This window comes from Nerophis ophidion, linkage group LG15 (genome assembly GCF_033978795.1).
Source record: "Nerophis ophidion isolate RoL-2023_Sa linkage group LG15, RoL_Noph_v1.0, whole genome shotgun sequence".
NCBI classification, from domain to species: Eukaryota; Metazoa; Chordata; class Actinopteri; order Syngnathiformes; family Syngnathidae; genus Nerophis; species Nerophis ophidion.
Genome location: NC_084625.1, coordinates 37,873,867 through 37,895,094, shown reverse-complemented (window position 1 = coordinate 37,895,094; position 21,228 = coordinate 37,873,867). Strand labels below are relative to the sequence as shown.

General features: G+C 40.9%; 1 protein-coding gene across 3 annotated transcripts in view; it reads right to left on the bottom strand.

Annotated features, from left to right (window-relative positions):
- Positions 1 to 21,228, bottom strand: part of zgc:56231 (uncharacterized protein LOC406257 homolog) — a 39,249-nt gene that overhangs the window by 15,275 nt on the left and 2,746 nt on the right. For all 3 annotated transcript variants that reach the window (XM_061922129.1, XM_061922127.1, XM_061922128.1), the window contains exons 2-6: positions 20,528 to 20,623; positions 20,351 to 20,470; positions 10,607 to 10,745; positions 10,365 to 10,549; positions 10,213 to 10,291 (exon numbers count right to left, since the gene is read on the bottom strand). In XM_061922129.1, coding sequence (XP_061778113.1) covers positions 10,213 to 10,291; positions 10,365 to 10,549; positions 10,607 to 10,745; positions 20,351 to 20,470; positions 20,528 to 20,623 — 619 coding nt within the window. The remainder of the gene's footprint in view (positions 1 to 10,212; positions 10,292 to 10,364; positions 10,550 to 10,606; positions 10,746 to 20,350; positions 20,471 to 20,527; positions 20,624 to 21,228) is intronic.

Here is a 21,228-nt window from a genome sequence, read left to right as displayed (position 1 = left end):
ATGCAGCGCGACCAAGACACACGGCCGCTTCATTGACTTCCGCTCAGCACAAAGAGGGTGTTTTCTCCAAATCTAGCTTGTAAAACACAGTGGCGTTCAACACAGCGCTGTCACACCAGATTTCTTCACCCTACAAACCACCCCCCCATTTACTTCCGGGGTCATGATTAATACAGACGTTTTGTTAACGCTATATTATAAAAACATAAAGACGTTTTGTTAACGCTATATTATAAAAAATAGATACAAATTTTACAAACAAGCTATGGGATGATGTAAGAGGAAACATTACCCCGGAAGTAAATGCGTCATTCCATAGCTTGTGTTTGTAAACTGTTATTTTAACTAAATTTTTTATAATATAGCGTTAAAACGTCTATTAATCATGACCCCGGAAGTAAATGAGGGGGAAGGCTTTTGTAGGGGGGAAGAAATTTGGCGTGACAGCCTCCTCCGTAATCGTGATCATCACGAAAAAGGAAATAATTGGATTACAGTACTCTGATTACTTTTTTGGTCCGGTTTAAACCGGTAGGAGTTGCACATAAGAAGAAGCCGGAGTCGGTTTCAGTGACGTCAAACGTGCATGTGCGTGAGATCACAGTAGTAAACAATTTGTGACAAGTTCGCTCTCAAAATGGCAGGGAAAAAAGCACAGCAAAAACAAAAATATGAAGAACAGAGGACATTTTAACAGTGTGGGAGAGATTATATTTTTTGTTGAAAGTAATGTCAAGCCATTCTGCCTTATATGTCAGGCGTCATTACTGCACTTTAGCTCACTGCATGCTAACATCGACCAGGAATTTCCAAAGGGGACAGAACTTTGCAAGCATAAGTTGGCCACTTTGAAAAGTCACGCAGAAAAGCATCAACGCTTCCATCATAACTGGCTTGGAACATTGCACAGGCTAAAAAGCCATACAATGAAGGGGACTTTGTTAAAAAATGCCTCGGTGACGCTGTTGAAATCTTGTCTCTTGAAGACAAACTAAAAAGAAGGGTATCAGAACTCCAACTGTCCCGCCAAACTGTTGAACGCAGAATATCGGACATTAACATGGCTACTGAATCACAGTTGCACTCTGACCTTCAAGCAAGTGAGTATTTGTGTTGCATTGGATGAGAGTTGTGACAAAAGACAAGCCTCAGTTGGCAATAGTTTCCACGGTCTGTGTCAAACGATTGTGTGATAAAAACAACTTCTTGATACTGCACCATTAAAAGACAGAACCCATGGCATAGATGTGAAAGAAACAATGATGGCTGCATTTGCGAAATCAAATCTGCCCATACAGAAACTAACTGCAATAGCCACAGATGGAGCCAGCCATTATCGGATCTGTGAATGGGCTTGTGGGGCGGTGCAAATTTGACAAAACATTTCCAGAGTTTTGGAATTTCAACTGCATTATCCACAGGGAGCAACTCGTGTCTAAATCATTGAATTTAGACAACGTCACGAAGCCTGTGATGAAAATCGTCTACATTCCCACACATGCACTTAACCATTAGCAATTCAGGAATCTTATCGCTGAGCTGGACCAGGGGCTTCCAGGTGACCGGCCGCTGCACTGCACTGGAGGTGGCTGTCAAAAGGTAAGGTACTCTCACTTTTTTGAGCTTTTGGATGCTGCAAAACTGTTCATGGAATAGAAGGACCAGGACTATCCTGAGCTCCCGGATCTCGAGTGGATTATGGATCTGGCCTTTTTGGTCGACATGCTGTGTCACTTAGACAGACTGAACCTGACCCTGCAGGGTAAGTTAAAAATGCTGCCTGACCTGGAGCAAAGTGTGTTTGTGTTCATCAAACTGAAGCTGTTCAAGGCGCATATTCAAAAAGTGAGATTTAACACATTTTCCCACTCTGCTAAAAACCAGCGGGCAAGTCACCAGCGCCACCATGAAAAACAAAAGAGACAGATATGAGACACTGGTTGAAAACCTGCATGAAAGCTTTGTGACCCGGTTCCATGATCTCCAACTGAAAAGGCCACAGATTACATTCCACGTTAAACTATTTAATGCCGATACGGACTGTTTGAAAGCCTCGCTCTTCACAAATGAGGCTGCGGCTGAGTTGGAGATGATCAATCTTTGTGAGGAACAACTGAAAACTGCTTCAAGGGAAAGAACCATTGAGTTCTGAAAAAGTGGGCCAATGGAAAAATACCCCAATGTCAAACGGGCTCCGCTTAAGATACTGTCAATGTTTGGGTCAACATACATCTGCGAGTGTTTTCTACCCTGAAACAAGTGAAATCAAAGCATCGATCTGTTCAGACTAACACCCATGTGAAAGAATTGCTTCGAGGGGCAACAACGGAATACAAGCCAGATTTGAAGAGGATTTTCCACGACAAGGAATGCCAGAAGACCCACTAAGCAACATGCATAGAAAGAGAACAAATATTACATTTTTGTATGTGGACTTGGTTGAACTGAATTTGTGTGTGTTAATTGTTGGAAATAACTGGCCTGTGATCTGGTACTGTAGGAGTCATGTTGGTGTGACATTTACAATAAATCTGGCTGAGCAGAGGTCTGAGTGTGTGTGTGTGTGTGTGTGTGTGTGTGTGCGCGCGAGGAAAAAAAAAGTGGTTCTTAGTCTGACTGGTTGGCCCCCCCTGCTTTATTGTACTTATTTTACTTGATTTTTTTGGTTTCCTCCTTAAGAGATTGTCACCTAATTGTGGATAAGAGCTATCAGCAGGAGGAGCTTAGTCTTCAGGTGGGACACCCAAGTTGTACAGGTGTGAAGGTGGAGCCCTGACAAAGTGCAATCCTCTTCTCTAGGTTAGAGTTGAAAACACAGTAGGTCCTGAGTTACCAAGGTTTGAATGTACAAAAACGCATGCAAACCTGATAACATATACACACGTATGTTAAAAAATGGCAAAAATGCACTGCACGATTCTTCTAAAAATGCCCATAAAAAGTGGTAGATGTCTCCTGCTTGTTTAAAAACAGCAAAATGCCACATGTAGGAGGAGCATGATAACACGAATGTTCAGTAAATAAGTGTTTCCGTGTTGATGCCCCAAATAATTCAAGACCATTTGACGCCCCGGGTGAGAGTGAACTCCCCCCATCAAAAACATTTACCCCACATCTCCAGAGAAAGTCGATGTGCAGCATTACAGTTACTAATTATTTATTTGACATGTAAATACAAAAAAATGCAATCTGAAAATAAAATCTAAATATTTTCCCTCAGAATGAAATATAACACCTACAAATGTAATGCAAATAGCATAGGGGAAATTGAGGAAATACTTGAGCCACGTTCTCTTAATTTTCTCTCCGTTCACTAAATAGTAGTGGTGGTGGAAACGTCTTCCATCCATTCATTTTCTACCTCTTGTCTCAGCTGCACATGGGCGGAAGGTGGAGTACACCCTTGACAAGTCGCCACATCTCTTTTAGGGAACGTGAAGTCTGAGTATACCTCATTAAATCCTCGGCTATGTACAGTAATTCAGTTCTTTGTGTATCAGTCAAATGGTGTGGCCAGTCAGCAGAAACAATGGGGGCAGCTTTGATAGATGGGTCTTTAGCTTGTTGGGTTGTGCTGCTACTGCTTCATTATCCTGTAAGAATATGAACACAGAAAATCTAAATGTGTTGATGATTTTAGTTCAATTACAAGACAACAATTTTCAATTTTGACTGTTCACGATGCCACGTTATATTTTATATAGTTACAGTATATTAATGATATACTGCAATTATATATCAAAGTACATAAGCTAAGTATAATATGATAGGATGCAATCCATAATACATGTAAACTATAACCCCTTACTTGCTATACTTTAACTATACTTATGTATTGCTAAAAATAAATGAAACTACACATCGCAACAGTAATACGATAGATCTAGTGCTTGTCAGGGGGGTCACTGGTCACAGTCACCACCTCCAAAGTTATGATACTCCCATATACTAAAGTAATGTCCGATCATTAGCTTATAAAATTCGAAGTTCCGACTGTTTTGTCAACAAGCTAATAATGATAATAACTGCTTTAGCAGCCGCAATATTAATTCTGCCACAACGATGACTCTTGGTGGCCTACTGCCTTTGGTAATGGCACCTTTCCCAAATTACAGTATGTGGGCTCTATTGATAACCTCACTAACAACTTTAATGACACGCTGCGGGAAACCATTGATAGTATAGCAGCGCTAAAAAGGGCCTCTAAAAGGCCATGGTTTACAGAAGAAACTAGAGCTCAAAAATCATGTAGAAAGCTGGAACGCAAATGGCGCGCGACTAAACGAGGTTTTCCATCAAGCATGGAGTGATAATTTAATATTTTATAAACGCATGCTTGCCTTAGCTAAAGCTAAATACTACTCAAATCTCATCTGCCTCAATAAAAACGATCCTAAATATTTGATCAGTACAGTAACATCGCTAACCCAACAAGGGACTCCTACCAGTAGCTCCACCCATTCAGCAGATGACTATGAATTTCTTTAATAAGAAAATGTAACTCATTAGAAAGGAGATTAAATAATACGCATCCCAGCTACAACCGGGTTCTATTAACACAGATACGACTGTATATACGACGGATATTGCCCTCCAAAATAGTCTCTCTTTTTGATGAAATAACTGAAGAATTGCTAGTGTGTAAATGGGATAAAACAAAAATGTTTACTTGACCCCCTTCCTGGGAGACTTATCAAGGAGCTTTTTTGTAATAGTAGGTCCATTAGTGCTAAATATTATAAACTAATCACTTTCCTCTGGCACTGTTCCCCTAGCATTCAAAAAGGTTATTCATCCTCCGCTCAAAAGACCTAACCTCGGTCCTGACCTCATGGTAAACTACCAGCCGGTGTCCCACCTTCTATTTCAAAAATCCTCAAAAAAAATTGTTACACAGCAGCTAAATGAACACTCAGCGTCTAACAATCTCTGTGAACCCCTATTATTAATGCGGTTTCAGGGCAGATCACTCTACGGAGACAGCCTTTGCAAAAATGACTAATGATCTATTGCTAAGGATGGATTCTGATGAGTCATCAATGTTGCTGCTTCTTGATCTTAGCGCTGCTTTCAATACTGTTGATCATAACATTTTATTAGTGTATCAAAACATGTATTGGTGTGTCAGACTTAGCCTTGTCTTTGTTTAACTCTTATCTTACGGACAGGATGCAATGCGTCTCCCATAACAATGTGACCTCAGACTGTCAAGGTAAAGTTTGGAGTTCCCCAGGGTTCGGTTCTTGGCCCTGCACTCTTCAGTATCTACATGCTGCCTCAAGGTGACATACGCAAATATAGTGTTTGCTTTCACTGTAATGCTGACACCCAACTCTACCTGCACCTAAAGCTGACCAACATGCCGGATTGTAGTCAGCTGGAGGCGTGTCTTAATGAAATTAAACGAATGTCCACTAACTTTTTGCAACTCAACGCTAAAAAAACGGAAATGCTGATCATTGGCCCTGCTAGACAGCCCTTTGAGACACTAGTGATTTAGGGCTATATAAGTAAACATTGATTGATTGATTGACACAGACACCTATTTAATAATACCACCTTAACATTTGACAACCAATTACACAAGGCGACTCTGTAAAAAATCTGGGTGTTATCGACCCAACTCTCGTTTGAGTCACGCATCAAGTGTTACTAAAACGGCCTTCTTTCATCTCTATAATATCGCTAAAATGTGTTCCATTTTGTCCACTAGCGACGCTGAGATCATTATTCATGCGTTTGTTACGTCTCGTCTCGATTATTATTATTTTCAGGTCTTCTCCCTATGTCTATCATTAAAAGATTACAGTTGGTACAAAATGTGGCTGCTAGACTTTTGACAAGAACAAGAAAGTTTGACCATATTACGCCTATACTGGCTCACCTGCACTGGCTTCCTGTGACTTTAAGGTTTTACTACTTACGTATAAAATACTTCACAGTCTAGCTCCATCCTATCTTGCCGATTGTATTGTACCATATGTCCCGGCAAGAAATCTGCGTTCAGCGAACCCAGGCTTATTAATGATTCCCAGACCCCAAAAAAAGCCTGCTATAGAGAGTTTTCTATATGGGCTCTAGTAATATGGAATAACCTCCCGGTAACAGTTAGAAAAGCTACCTCAGTAAAAGCATTTAAGTCCCATCTTAAAACTAATTTTGTATACTCTAGCCTTTAAAATAGACCTCCCCCCATTTAGACCAGTTTCGGTGGCCATGGATGAAGTGCTGGCTGTCCAGAGTCCTGACCCGGGGTGGACCGCTCGCCTGTGCATTGGTTGGGACATCTCTGCACTGCTGACCTGTCTCCGCTCGGGATGGACTTCCACAATATTATGCTAGATCCACTTGACATCCTTTGCACCGGTTGCCCTAGAAGGGGGGCAGGTCACCCACATCTGCAGTCCTCTCCAAGGTTTCTCATTGTCATCCCACTGGGTTGAGTTTTTCCCTTGCCCTGATCTGGGATCTGAACCGAGGATGTCGTCGCTTGTGGAGCCTTTTGACAGACTTGTGATTTAGGGCTATATAAAAACACATTGATTGATTGATAAAAAGTCCATATAACAGCACTAAAATCTGGATATTAGCTAGCATGCAAGCTAATAGCCATGATTAAAGGCCTACTGAAATCCACTACTACCCACCACGCAGTCTGAGTTTATATATCAATGATGAAATATTAACATTGCAACACATGCCAATACGGCCTTTTTAGTTTACTAAATTGCAGTCATAAATTTCCCGGAAGTTTCGTCTTGAAAACGTTGCGTAGAGACGTGTACGCGTGACGTCACGGACAGTTAGGAAATATGAGCGCTGCACACACACACAGCTAAAAGGTCGCCTGCTTTAACCGCATAATTACACAGTATTTTGGAGATCTGTGTTGCTGAATCTTTTGCAATTTGTTCATTTAATATTGGAGAAGTCAAAGTAGAAAGATGGAGTTGGGAAGCCACACAAACACACCGTGATTCGTTGTTTAAAATTCCCGGAGGTGAAACTTTACTATGGATCACAGCAGTCAAGCGAACATGGATCCCGACCGAATGTCAACCAGCAGGTTTCGGTAAAAAGTCGCTTCCTACCGGAGATCAGCTGAGCTTGCACCATCCATAAAGCTGCCGTCGACTTCACTGAGACACTGGCGTCAAGACACCCGTGGACACACACCTCCGACTATTAGGTACTGTTAATCTCACTAAAACACTAGCAACACAATAGAAAGATAAGACATTTCCCAGAATTATCCTAGTAAATGTGTCTAAAAACATCTGACTCCGTCCCAATGCAATCACGTTTTCTTTTAACTTTTTTTTTTGTTTTTTTCCTCTAGTCCGTCGCTATCAGTATCCTCAAACACGAATCTTTCATCCTCGCTCAAATTAATGGGGATATAGTCGTGTTCTCGGTCCGAATAGCTCTTTTTGTTGGAGGCTCCCATTAAAAACAATGTAGATGTGAGGAGCCCTCAACGGGTGACATTGTCTGCGACTTCCGGTAAAGGCAGGACTTTTCTCTTAGGACCGAAAGTTGTGAACTTTATCGTGGATGTTCTCTACTAAATCCTTTCAGCAAAAATATGGCAATATCGCGAAATGATCAAATGACACATAGAATGTACCTGCTATCCCCGTTTAAATAAGAAAATCTCATTTCAGTAGGCCTTTAATACCCATTGTTTTCTCTTGCAGCATGATAGTAATACATTCAAGCACTCATCTTAATGCAACTATTTCAGATGAATAGGCCAGGATGTCCGGAGATTTAAAAATGAATGTTGCAAGAAAATAGTCTGATATTGAATGTATTACACTATGTATGGTGTGTACATGTTATTTGGAAATATTATGGTTTGTTACAAATAAACACTCACCTGGATCTACATGTCTGTTTCTCTGCAACAAATTATCTGCTGCTTGCTCTGAATAGATGCTGTAGTGTAAAACATGGCACAAATGTCATCTCTGCATGCATTGTAACTCTAAAGTACTTTCTCTACAATTAAATTGCACTTACTGATGGATAAAACAAATGGGAAGAAAATTCCCTGCAATCATATTCCAAAACTTAAAAACTTACAATTTTCTTCATGGTAAGACTCAGGTGACCAAATATCACCTCTGTAGCAGCCTCTCCATGTGCCTGTCCTGGCTTTAAATATGTTCTGATTGCATCACATCTCAAATGGCATCCATTATTTTATTTGAATAGCTTACATTGCAGCCAAATGAGTCGATAGCCGAGCTTATAATAAATTCAGTAAGTTTGGGTTGGCAACTTTTTCACCCTTTGCGAATTTCTGGATTTGATGCTTATTTGCTTAGAAGTTTACCCAATTGAGTTTATAGTTACCATATGCAAATTACTCTTGCTGTCACTGAACAGAAATAACAGCCTGTTGCTGTCAGCTCTTATAAGATAAGTCATGATGCAAACGCTAAAAATTAATTTAATAAATGTACATACATACCTCTGCTTTCCATCCCATATTTCCTCTTCGTCCATCCTTCGCTTCATAGGTCGCAGCGGATAACTTTGATGTCCCACTTTTCATCGTGAAATATCCATCCATCCATCCATCCATCTGCGAATGCTTATTCCCTTTGGGGTTGCAATCAAATAAAAAAACAAGCCTTCTCTGATCGAGACGCAATTTACCATCACGGCATCGCCTTCTACCAGCAGTTTCACGGCGCAGGCGGCATGTAGCAAAGACGCCACTTCATAGGTTGGATTGTTAGACAGTACTTTATTGATTCCTTCACGGAGAGTTCCCTCAGGAAAATAGAAATTCCAGTCGCAGGTTATTTTTCTTAAAGAGAACGTTCCCATTAAGTGTACAGAGTGCGCATTATACAAACATTTTCTTTCACATATTTTTATCTGTGTTAGAATAGTTTAGTTTTTTTTTGGGTTTTTTTTACATTCTGTAATTTAGCGCCCCCTCTAAATAATGGTGCCCCAAGCAGACACCTGTTTAGCCTGTTGGGAATACACGCAAAATCCTCATTTAAATGAGGCGGTCTGCACCACTTTACAATTGTCCACAGTTTTAGTAAATCCCTTTCAAGAGGCCCACTAATAGTACAGGCTATTTTATAGATTGCTCACGCTGTTTAGCGTGAGGTATTTGGATATTAGTAAACCAGGCCCATACTGTAGCTAACAACCAAATTCTATGAAGAAGACTGTTAGTATTGTATTAACACAGAAAAAAGTGCTGGAGCATGATGCCCCCTTCACATTTCTGACTGCCCCATCAAACAGTATCACTCCCCAGGCAGAGCATTGACGTCTGCAAACAGCTCCAGTCTATCCCACACACCAGACTCAGCACTAGAGGGTACACGGCCTTTTCTGTAGCGTCCCCTAAATTATGGAATAATCTGCCTCTTCACATCAGAGCTGCACAATCACTAGACCAGTGATTTTCACACTGTTGTGTACCACCACACAGCACAGTGTTTTATTTTCCTATATTCACAGTGTTACTATTAAAACTGTGTAATGTTACAGTGGCCAAGATTATTAAAAATACTTGTTTAATAAAAGATCAACTTTGTTTTTTAATGAATACTTAGACCTACTAGGCTACTGTATTTCAATGTTGGTACTTTGAGAGCCAAGTTTTTTCTGAGGTGGTACTTGGTGAAAAAAGTTTGACAACTATTGCAGTAGAGAATTTTGAAACCTTGCTAAAAACATTTCCACAAGCATTCTGCAAATAGCACCTTGGTTTTTATCTTGTTTTATATCAACAGTTTTGACTAAAATGTGCTGTTATTTATTACAGTTTATTGACATGCACCTGGGGATGGGTTGATTGACAACACTAAATTGGCCCTAGTGTGTTTGAATGTGAGTGTTAGTGCTGTCTGTCTGTTGTGGCGACTTGTCCAGGGTGTACCCCGCCTTCGCCCCGAATGCAGCTGATATAGGCTCCAGCAACCCCCGTGAGCCCGAAGGGGAAAAGGGGTGGAAAATGGATGGAATGATGGATGTATTCACCCTTTTGTCTTACTGTATGTGCCCTGTGCAGCACTTTGCCGAATTAGGCTATTTATTGTGCTGTATAATCAACGTTTGACAATAGTATCAATACGTAATGTCAGTACTAATAGTACTGTAGTAATAGTATCAGCAATGTAATAGTATCAGCTATATGATAGTATCAACATTGTAATAGTAGTAGTAGTGATTGGTTACCTGTGTCATTGTTAGCCAGAGAGAGTTGAGTCACACAAGAGGAGTCTGATGCATTAATATTTCTTTGGGGATCAAATTCCTAACGGTCGAACAAAGAATTGAAGTTGAAAGAATATGACTGTTTATGAGTAAGATTTATGATATGAAATCACCTCCTTAAAAGAAGCCAAGATGGCAGCTTTGATGTTTCTCTCCTGCTTGACTTGATCAGCGCTGAGATGCTGCACGTCGTTTCTGAAGTGAGGTTTAAAGTCCATGTTGTCATACTGATGTCCTGATATGTACTTAAATGTAGTATGCAGTACTCGAGGTAGTATTCCTGGCTGCTTTGCACTTCCTAGACAGAGTACTCCAAAGTAATGTCCTGTTGTTAAGTTGTTCAAAGTGTTTCTACCTTGGATGGTGAAAGTCTTGCCAGCGTTAGTGACTCCATAGCTGAAGATCAGAGAGTTGTCGCCATGCAGGAAAGAAGTCATGTGACCACTGATGACATCATCATACAGCTCTGACTGCGATGTTGCTGGGCCCAAAATCTATCAAGTTGTTCATCAGGAGAGATGTACATATTAAAACAATCTTTATATTATTCATACAGGGTTGTGCATCTATTTATGGCCAACTCGATACACATCTAGATACATGGTTTGATACAATTCAACTTTTTTTTTTTTTTGAAGGAACAATTTGTTATTGGCTAGTGTATGAACTATTTAATTCTATGGTCAACATTTGTTGACGGACACATTCTTTTTAATTTTTTTTACAACACAAACATAACAGTTTCTTTGTGTGCATATGCTCTTCCTCTTGTTAAATAGTTAGGACCTTGGCACCAAGCAGGCTAGATCTGTCCAAGCTAAGTCTATGAGCATGAACTGATGAAAGCTACTCTGATGAGAGGCCTAATGTCTTCTAAAACAAACTGAACAGTCAACTGATCAGTTGAATGCCCTGGGAACAACAATAACCTGGATGAATGAGAATACCCGCAACCCTGGTACATCATTAAACTAAAAGAAAAAAAGCACATTCTATAAAAGTAAAATGTTTACAGTACTTAAAAAACATTTTAAAATGTATATATTTTCAAAAATGCTGTAAGGCAAAGATTAAGTCAAATAAAACAGAATCACACTTGCAATATATATATATATATATATATATATATATATATATATATATATATATATATATATATACATGAACCCAAAACAATACCTGCTGAATGAATATTTGTTTGATTAGATGATATAAAAACAAAATGTATAAACAAAAGAACAGAAGTCTTGATCTTCAGCACAATCAAAGTAAATATCCAGTGTACTTTAGAGCTGCTCTGTATTTCTTAAAAATGGGGTGGCTTTTCCATTCTTGTAAAATAAAAAATTGACACTCCAAACTTGTTTTGCTGAAAACCACAAAAATAAGTTACCACTTTAAATAATAATAATAATAATAATGGATTAGATTAATATAGCGTTTTTCTAGACACAAAGCGCTTCACAGAGAAGTTCTCACTTCTCATTCACACCTGGAGGTGGTACGCTACTTTCGTAGCAACAGCTGCCCTGGGGTAGACTGACGGAAGCGTGGCTGCCAGTTTGCGCCTACGGCCCCTCCGACCACCACCTGTCATTCATCATTCATTCACCAGTGTGAGCGGCACTGGGGGAAAGGGTGAAGTGTCCTGTCCAAGGGCACAACGGCAGCTATTTGGATGGTAAGAGGCGGGGAGTGTACCTGCAGCCCTCAGGTTTCTGGCAAGATCCAATTTTCATTCTCAAACATCTTTTATGGACATGCACGCATAACAAACATGGATTTTGGTGTGATACAGTCGTGACAGCTATAATGAACGTCAATCATTTTATTCACACAAAATGTTATTTAATTTTTTTTTTTTAACCAAGTTCAACTTTCAAATGTATAAACGTTTACTATGTTCACTTAAACCACTATTTGTAACATGTAAAGGTTCCGATACGATACAAATATTGGAGCCTTGAGTATTGGCTGATACTGACATTGATTTAATACATCCGCAGGAATCATACATTATTGTATTTTTTAGTGTGGAATGTTAGCAAAGGTTTGATCAAGTGAAAACAGTCCAAAGATAATTAGCAGGTATAAAAAAAAAACCTCTAACCTATTTATTAATAATCACCTGGAATGGACTTATGCTATCTTAAAGTTGAAGAGTGGTATTTGTTTTTGTACAAACACACACACATACATACACACATACATATATACTGTACATATACATTCACTGTACAGACATACATATACACATACTGTACATATGCATTCACTGTACAAACATACATATACACATTCTGTACATATACAAGTACATATACATACACTCATGCACATAAACATGTTTCATCAATCATATATCAACGTTGTTGCCCTAGGCGAAACTGGATAACACATGGTACACTGACAAAGCTTAACCTATTGTTACTATAACAATCTACAAGGTTAATAGAGGTTGCTTCTTTCTTCCCCTCCATTTTTCGGTATTCCTTTTTTTCTCTAGTTATCATTACGTATATGTATTGTTGCATTTGAACAACTTTATTGTTGATAGAGGAAAATTACTGGTATTGTTCATTATCAATAGCGCTATTTCTATTGGTATTCGTAATACTCCATTTGAAGTGTAAAAATGTTAATTGTCATTTATTTCACTTGTACCATCATATTTGTACATATTGTATGTGCTGATGTTGCTCTGTTGTGTTTTCTGCTCTATTGCTCTGTTTTCTGTTTTTGTCTGTCTAAACCTCTCTTGTCCCCACAATTTCACCCTCTGTCTTCCTTTTTTTCCTTTTTCTATCCCCTCCTGCACCAAATGATAATATAAATACATTTAATAAAGTCTAATAAGGCAACAAGAGAAGTATCCTACACTTATGTTTTGTAAAGTAAATCAGAGTATAAATCAGGGGGGGGTCGGCAAGTATGCAGCTGAGCCACATAAAAGTGATCAAAGAGCCGCATGCGGCTCCGGAGCCGCGGGTTGCCGACCCCTGACCTAGGTAGTCACAATAATTTATGAAGCTAAGCTCATGACAATAGGTTGAATGATGCGTACACGTTTGTTACTGTATAATTTTAGATAATATGCAACTACAATTTATGTTTATATTGACAAATGTGTAGATATGTCTATCTTGTGTGCTATAGGTCTCTATCAGCACATAGAGACCTGAAGCTCACCACGTTTACCATTATGTAATGTAAATGACCACAAAATACAAGACCTAACATATATGCTTATTGGAGGACATCCATCCATCCATCATCTTCCGCTTATCCGAGGTCGGGTCGCGGGGGCAACAGCCTAAGCAGGGAAACCAATTGGCTACCTAGCTTTGTACAAGTAAACACGCTGTAGGACTGCTTGTATCGGACATTGCATCACACATTTTATATGCAAGTACACATGGTCACTACTGCCGAGTTTCTCTTTTTATATTATTTTACAGTTATATTTTTATTCTCATTGTTGCTTTTTATTTTTATTGTAATATTTGTCTATTTTTTCCATTTATAACCCCCTTATTTACTTTTTACATTGATCTCAACTCTGTACCCTGATGCTGGAATTTTCATTTTACAGAAGGAACTCTCCTGAAGGAATCAATAAAGTACGATCTATTTGTCTATATCACCGGCAGTAAGTGATTTCACTATACACGGACCAATACCAAAATTTGATCAGGACACACCTAGTTATATATGCTAGCAGTTTGTAGTGTTCTTGTATGTTTTGCTTTTAAAATTTAAATTGGAACCTACAAACCACCTACAAAGCACCTTGAATTCAACAGTACATTAAGCTTGAAGTTGCAGAAGGTTGTGCAATGTTTTGACACCATACACACAATTGTGCTTCAGGTCAAATTATACACCACAAAACAAGTAACTCATTCATGAAGTATTCAGTGAAAAACTACTCAAGTACTAAGTACCTGGTAGATCATTTCTGAATTAGTTGGTATTATTTGGTAATGGTACTTAAATCGTATTTGGTGTGTGTGTGGATCATTGGGCACTGCTACAACATGTACTACAAAAAGGTGCACATTTTACAGCCACTTATGACAGTACTAATGTTAGCATATGCAAGCTAAAAACAAACATCTACAACTCACTGCAACAGGTTTTGTCTAGTTGGAAGTGTATGAATTATTGTAGGCTGAAATGTGAACATTTTTACTGACATTATATTCATGTTTTTTTTCCTAGTGTCCAAGTGAACATTGACATCATGTGACTTATTACAGTTTGTAGAGTTCTCAGGCGCTACAGCTTAATGTCGCAGGACATCCCTAGAATTTCAGTCCATTTTAAAAAGGGTTGATAAACCAGTTCTATTTGGCATTGTAATTACCGTATTTCCCTGAATTACCGCCGGGCATGTAAAATGCGCCTGCCTTGAACTACTGCCGGGTCAAACTTGCTTCCCAAAATTATTAGCGCATGGTCAAATTCGTGACGTCACGAGTGACGCTTCCCCTGTCGTCATTTTCAAAATGACGGAGGCAGCAGGTTCAGCAATCTTTACCACTCAAAGAGCCATTTTGACCCATTTCACGACAAAGGGGACCGCAGAACTCCTTTGAAATGTATAGTGAAATTACACAGCATAAAGAGTTAATTTTGCTTGTACTATTGTGTAAACCAGGGGTCTTGTTAATCAGCCACAGCGGTTACACTGAAGGTTGTGATTTAAAGAACTTTAACACTCTTACTAATATGTGCCACACTGTGAACCCACACCAAACAATGACAAACTATAATATAAGCAGTAATAGTCATGGATGCATTGCATTCTGGGTAATTGTTATGTTGCGTTTATTATGTGTTACAGAGCCGATATTCTCCAGAAATGTGTTTGTCATTCTTGTTTGGTGTCAGTTCACATATTAGTAAGAGTGTTAAACTTGTTTATATCACAACCTTCAGTGTAACTTTTATCACCCAGTATGCCTTCCAATCTCGTCCATGTGATGACAGAAGCAGCAAAATGCGTGCATCAATTGTAGGTTATTCCAAGCCTTCAGTGCTGAAAATAACCATAATAATGTTTATATGTATTAAATGTGCTCTTTATGATGGTATCCTCACACCACAGAATTTTTTACTGCATGCCATTGGTAAGCGCAGGGGTGAGAAGAGGTTTTGAAGTTATTAGCGCCTGCTTACTATTACCGCATGCCTTGAATAGGTGCAGGAGTGAGAAGAGGTTTTAAATTAGCGCCCTGGCGGCTATTCAAGGATATACGGTATACTTAAATACTTTTTACTTAAACATATTTTTTTGCCTATTGTGAGTTTGTTAACATGAGTAATTTATACTTTTTACCTAGTGTGTGACTGCTGCTGTTTTAGTTATATGTATTTTTGTAACTTGTTTTTAATATTGTTCAGAAAAATGCTAGTGGATCAAAATATTTGTCCTGTGTTTTATTTTGCTAAAAATTAAAAAATCATTCAATGAGAACAAAAAGTTGAAGTAAAAAGTTATTAGTAGGCAATACTGGCCATTTACTTGCTATCGGATTGATAACAAAAAGGTGCAGTAACGTCCAAGTCATATACCGCAGTGGTCCCTAACCAGCGGAATGTGACACATTTGCTACCGGGTCGCATCAAAACAGTAAATAAATAAAATAAATAAAACTTTCTTCGGCTTAACTTTCACCTGTGCGCTAAGCTTGTTAATAGATGTATAATAAAACTTCTGCAAGGAAGTCAAAACTTGTTATATCTTTAGATACATGAGACAATGCATATTAAAGAACAGTGCCAAATTGTGACCCAAGGCTATTTTCCATCTGCAGTTTCTGGCAGGTCCATAAAAAAGTTAGACAGCATCAACATTAGACAAAAAGTACAGTAAAATACAAACTCAGACATAAAAATAAAATAGAAACCCATATAAGACAGTAGGTTGTTGCATGACCTTCACATAGGACAAATCAAGAATAAAGTCACCATAGTCAAAATGTTCAAGGCAGATGGCGAAGTGAAAGTGTGCTAAAATTGATGCATATAATGTCCATCCATCCAAGCATCATCTTCCACTTAACCATCTTGCCCCAACTCCGGGCCTGGCTCCAGAAGGGGGCCCCAGCGACCCTCGTCCAGGTGAGGGAAATGGGAGTCTGTGTTTTTGTATTCCCATAGAAGTCTTCGAGCTGCTCTTTGTGTCCTGGGTCTTCCTAGGTAGGCGTTCAGGTGGCATACTGACCAGATGCCTGAACCACCTCATCTGGCTCCTTTCCATGTGGAGGAGCAGCGGCTTTACTTTTAGCTCCTCCCGGATGACAGAGTTTCTCACCCTCTAAAGGGAGGGCCCCGCCACCCGGCGGAGGAAACCCATTTCGGCCGCTTTGTACCCATACTCTTGTCCTTTCGGACATAACCCAAAGATCATGATCATAGGTGAGTAGGAGAACGTAGATCGACCGGTAAATTGAGAGCTTTGCCTTCCGGCTCAGCTCCTCCTTCACCATAACGGATCGATACAGCTTCCGCATTACTGAAGAAGCCGCACAGATCTGCCCGTCAATCTCACAATACATTCTTCCCCCACTTGTGAACAAGACTCAGAGGTACTTGAACTCTTCCACTTGGGGCAGGGTCTCCTCCCTAACCCGGAGATGGTACTCCACCCTTTTATGGGCGAGAGCCATGGACTCGGACTTAGAGGTGCTGATTCTCATCCCAGTTGCTTCACACTCAGCGAACCGATCCAGTAAGAGCTGAAGATCCTGTCCAGATGAAGCAATCAGGACCAGATCATCTGGAAAAATCAGAGACCTAATCCAGCAACCAACAAACCAGATCCCCTCAACGCCTTGAATACGCCTAGAAATTATTTCCATAAAAGTTATGAACAGAATCTGTGACAAAGGGCAGCCTTGGCGGACTCTAACCCTCACTGGAAATGTGTCTGACTTACTGCCGGCACCGCGGACCAAGCTCTGACACTGATTGTACAGGGAGCGGACCACCACATCAGACAGTCCAATACCCCATACTCTCTGAGCACTCCCCACAAGACTTCCCAGGGTGCACGGTCGAATGCCTTCTCCAAGTCCACAAAGCAGATGTAGACTGATTGGGCAAACTCCCTCGCACCATCAAGGACCCTGCCGAGGGTATAGAGCTGGTCCACAGTTCCATGACCAAGACGAAGACCACACTGTTCCTCCTGAATCCGGGGGTTCGACTATCCGGCGTAGCCTCCTCTCCAGTACACCTGAATAGACCTTACCGGGAAGGCTGAGGAGTGTAATCCCATGATAGTTTGAACACACCCTCCGGTTCCCCTTCTTAAAAGAGAGGAACCACCACTCCGGTCTGCCAATCCAGAGGTACCGCCCCCGATGTCCCCGCGATGCAGCAGAGTCTTGACAACCAAGACAGCCCCACAGCATCCAGAGCCTTAAGGAACTCTGGGCAGATCTCATCCACCCCCAGGGCCTTGCCACCGAGGAGCTTTTTAACTACCTCGGCAACCTCAGCCCCAGAAATAGAGCCCACCACGGATTCCCCAGGCACTGCTTCCTCGTAGGAAGACAAGTTGGTGGGATTTAGGAGCTTTTCAAAAAGTTTCTCACTACCTCCGCAGTCTAGGTTATCAGAACGCTATCCTCACCATACACTGTGTTGACAGTGCACAGCTTCCCCTTCCTGAGGCGGCGAATAGTGGTCCAGAATCGCGTCGAAGCCATCCGGAAGTCGTTTTCCATGGCTTCCCCGAACTTCTCCCATGTCCGAGTTTATGCCTCCGCGGCCGCTGAAGCCGCACACCGCTTGGCCTGTCGATACCTGTCCCATGAGCCAAAAGAACTCGATAGGACTTTCTTCAGCTTAAAGGCATCCCTCACCGCCGGTGTCTACTAACGGGTTCTTGGATTACCACTACGACAGGCACTAACTATCTTGCGGCCACAGCTTCAATCAGCCACCTCGACAATAGAGGTGCGGAACATGTTCCACTCGGATTCAATGTACAGCACCTCCCTCATGACATGTTCAAAGTTCTTCCAGAGGTGGGAATTGAAACCCTCTGACAGGAGACTTTGCTAGACGTTCCCAGGAGACCCTCACACTGCATTTGGAACTGCCAGGTCTGTACGGCATCCTCGACCACCATTGCAGCAAACTCCCCACCAGGTGGTGATCGGTAAAAAGCTCTGCCTCTCCAAACATGAGGCCGCAAATCCGATAACTACTAAGACAATCATGGAACTGCAGCCTAGCGTGTCCTGGTGCCAAGTGCACATGTGGACACCATTATGCTTGAACATTTTGTTCGTTATCGATAATTTGTGACAAGCTCAAAAGTCCAATAACAAAACCCCACTCGGGTTCAGATCCGGGCAGCCATTCTTCCCAATCACGCCTCTCCAGGTTTCACTGTTGTTGCCAACATGAGCGTTTAAGTCCCCCAGTAGGACAAGGGAATCAACCGGGGAGCACTATCCAGTACTCCCTTGAGTGTATGCAAAGAGGGTGGGTACTCTGAACTGATGTTTGGTGTGTAAACACAAACAGTGACGACCCGTCCTCCCACCCGAAGGCGGAGGGAAGCTAAACTCTCGCCCACCAAGTTGAAGTCCAACGTGCAGGCTTTGAGCCAGGGGGAAAACAAGAATTGCTACCCCTGCCTGTTGCCTCTTACCGCGTGCAACGCCAGTGTGGAAGACAGTCCATCCCCTCTCGAGAGAACTGGTTCCAGAGCCCTTGCTGTGCGTCAAAGTGAGTCGGACTACATCCACCTCGCGCACCAGCTCAAGCTCCTTCCCCCCCAGCGAGGTGATAATCCACGTCCCAAAAGCTACCTTATGTAGCCGAGGATTGGATTGCCAAGTGCCCTGCCTTTGGTTTATGTCCAGCTCACAACGCACCTCTAAGGCCCCTCCAATGAGTGGTGAGCCCATTGGAGGGGCGACCCACGTTGCCTCTTCGGCCACCAAGCGCTCGCCATCTTTCCCCAACTCCGGGCCTAGCTCCAGAAGGGGGCCTCGGTGACCCTCGTCCAGGCAAAGGAATGGGAGTCTCTGTTTTTGTACTCCCTGCGATGAGGTGGCGACTTGTCCAAGGTGTAGCCGCCTTCCGCCCGATTGTAGCTGAGATAGGCGCCAGCGCCCCCCGCGACCCCAAAAGGGAATAAGCGGTAGAAAATGGATGGATGGATGGATGGATGGATGGATGTTTTTGTATTCCCATAGAAGTCTTCCAGCTGCTCTTTGTCTGATCCCTCATCTAGGACCCGTTTGTCTTGGGAGACCCTACCAGGGGGCATGGAAGCCCCCCGACAACATAGCTCCTAGGATCATTGGGACACGTGAACTCCTCTACCATGATAAGGTGGCAGCTCAGAGGAGTGCATATAATGTGCTAAAAGGAATATATATATATATATATATATATATATATATATATATATATATATATATATATATATACATACACACACACACACACACCACACACACACCTCCCTTGATCTAGTAAATTGGTGCAGTTATTCTTGCACATACCCCAGGTGTAAAAGTAGTTTGCTTTAACAAATATGTTCACGTTATAAGTATATCTAGAAATGAAGGACTGCACAAAATATGAATATATTACTTTTAGAATACAAATCCATAGAAACTAATGGCCAGTATGTTTAGTTTTAGTATATATCTATGCCCGAATGCAGCTGAGATTGGCTCCAGCGCCCCCCGCGACCCTGAAGGGAATAAGTGGTAGAAAATGGATGGATGAATGCTCCAGTCTTCGATAACACAAACTTGTCACAAGGTTTTTTTTTTTTTTCAAAAAAGGAAAAAGTCAGGGCTTCTAGTAATTCAGCATAATGGCAAGTTGTATATTTTATGCACTTATTTTTGCTGTATTTATCGGCAATGCATGACAGGCGGGTCCATGAAAATAATGCCTAAATTAAACCGCTGGTATACATGACGGTCACATGATTAACACTACTAAAATCCTGAGTTCCAGCACAAAGCTGTTTTGGACATTTTGCGACATTTCAAATGTTATTGTTGGTGAAATGTTTGTCATTTATTGCGTTAGGTTTGCAGATGAATGTGTTCCTAACCTTTGAGAAGGAGAACTTGTGGATGGACATTCCAACTCCTTTCTCACTGTTCTTCATGCTGGCAGAACCTCTTGGTGCCTGCAGTGTCACCATCTGGTCGTTTTCAATAACTACACAATGCTGAAAACAAACATTATGCCAGATATTTATGTGAAAAATCCACATGCTGTAAAATACCTGATCTTCATTGTCAGAAAGTTCTTCTTTTGAGAAAGGTCGAACTCTTAGGTAAACTTTCATAGTCTGCGGGTCTGCTCCAGCTGGTGCTTCCGCCTTCAATCAAACAACGACATGAAGCATGAACACGTCACTAAATACTTAGAAATACAATGGAAATAACATGAACAACAAACAAATGAAATAAATAGTCTCTGCAGCTATCAACAAATCTAATGAACGCAACTTAAAACAAATGTAATGCTCATGTCCTATTGCAAATCGCTATGCACAGTCAAAAGCATACAATTGTCCGTATAGACAAAATCGTAAGTTGTAATTGACAATGATATTGAATTGCTGAAAATGATATATTAACTGCAGCCAAAGTAATGTAAAGGCAAGTAAGCCTTCCAAATAAACTATTACTGCAATATTTTTTACCAGTGTAATTGGAAGGTCAAAAACATGTTGAATAAACAAATAAAATTGACTCCTGAACTCTGTTAGCAAAAACAACTTTCAATAAATTCTGAACATCTTAAAGTGAGGTTTTCCCTAATTGCTCGTATTCTGTCATGTGACTACTTCTTGGAAGTGAAAACAAAGCTAAATGGTTATGTGTCCAGCAAACAGCGCGCGAACTAAGAGTACACACGGTGCCGAGCTTTTCCTGCAAAAAGCAGGCATGAGCAAAAAATAAATCAAAACTATAGAAAAGA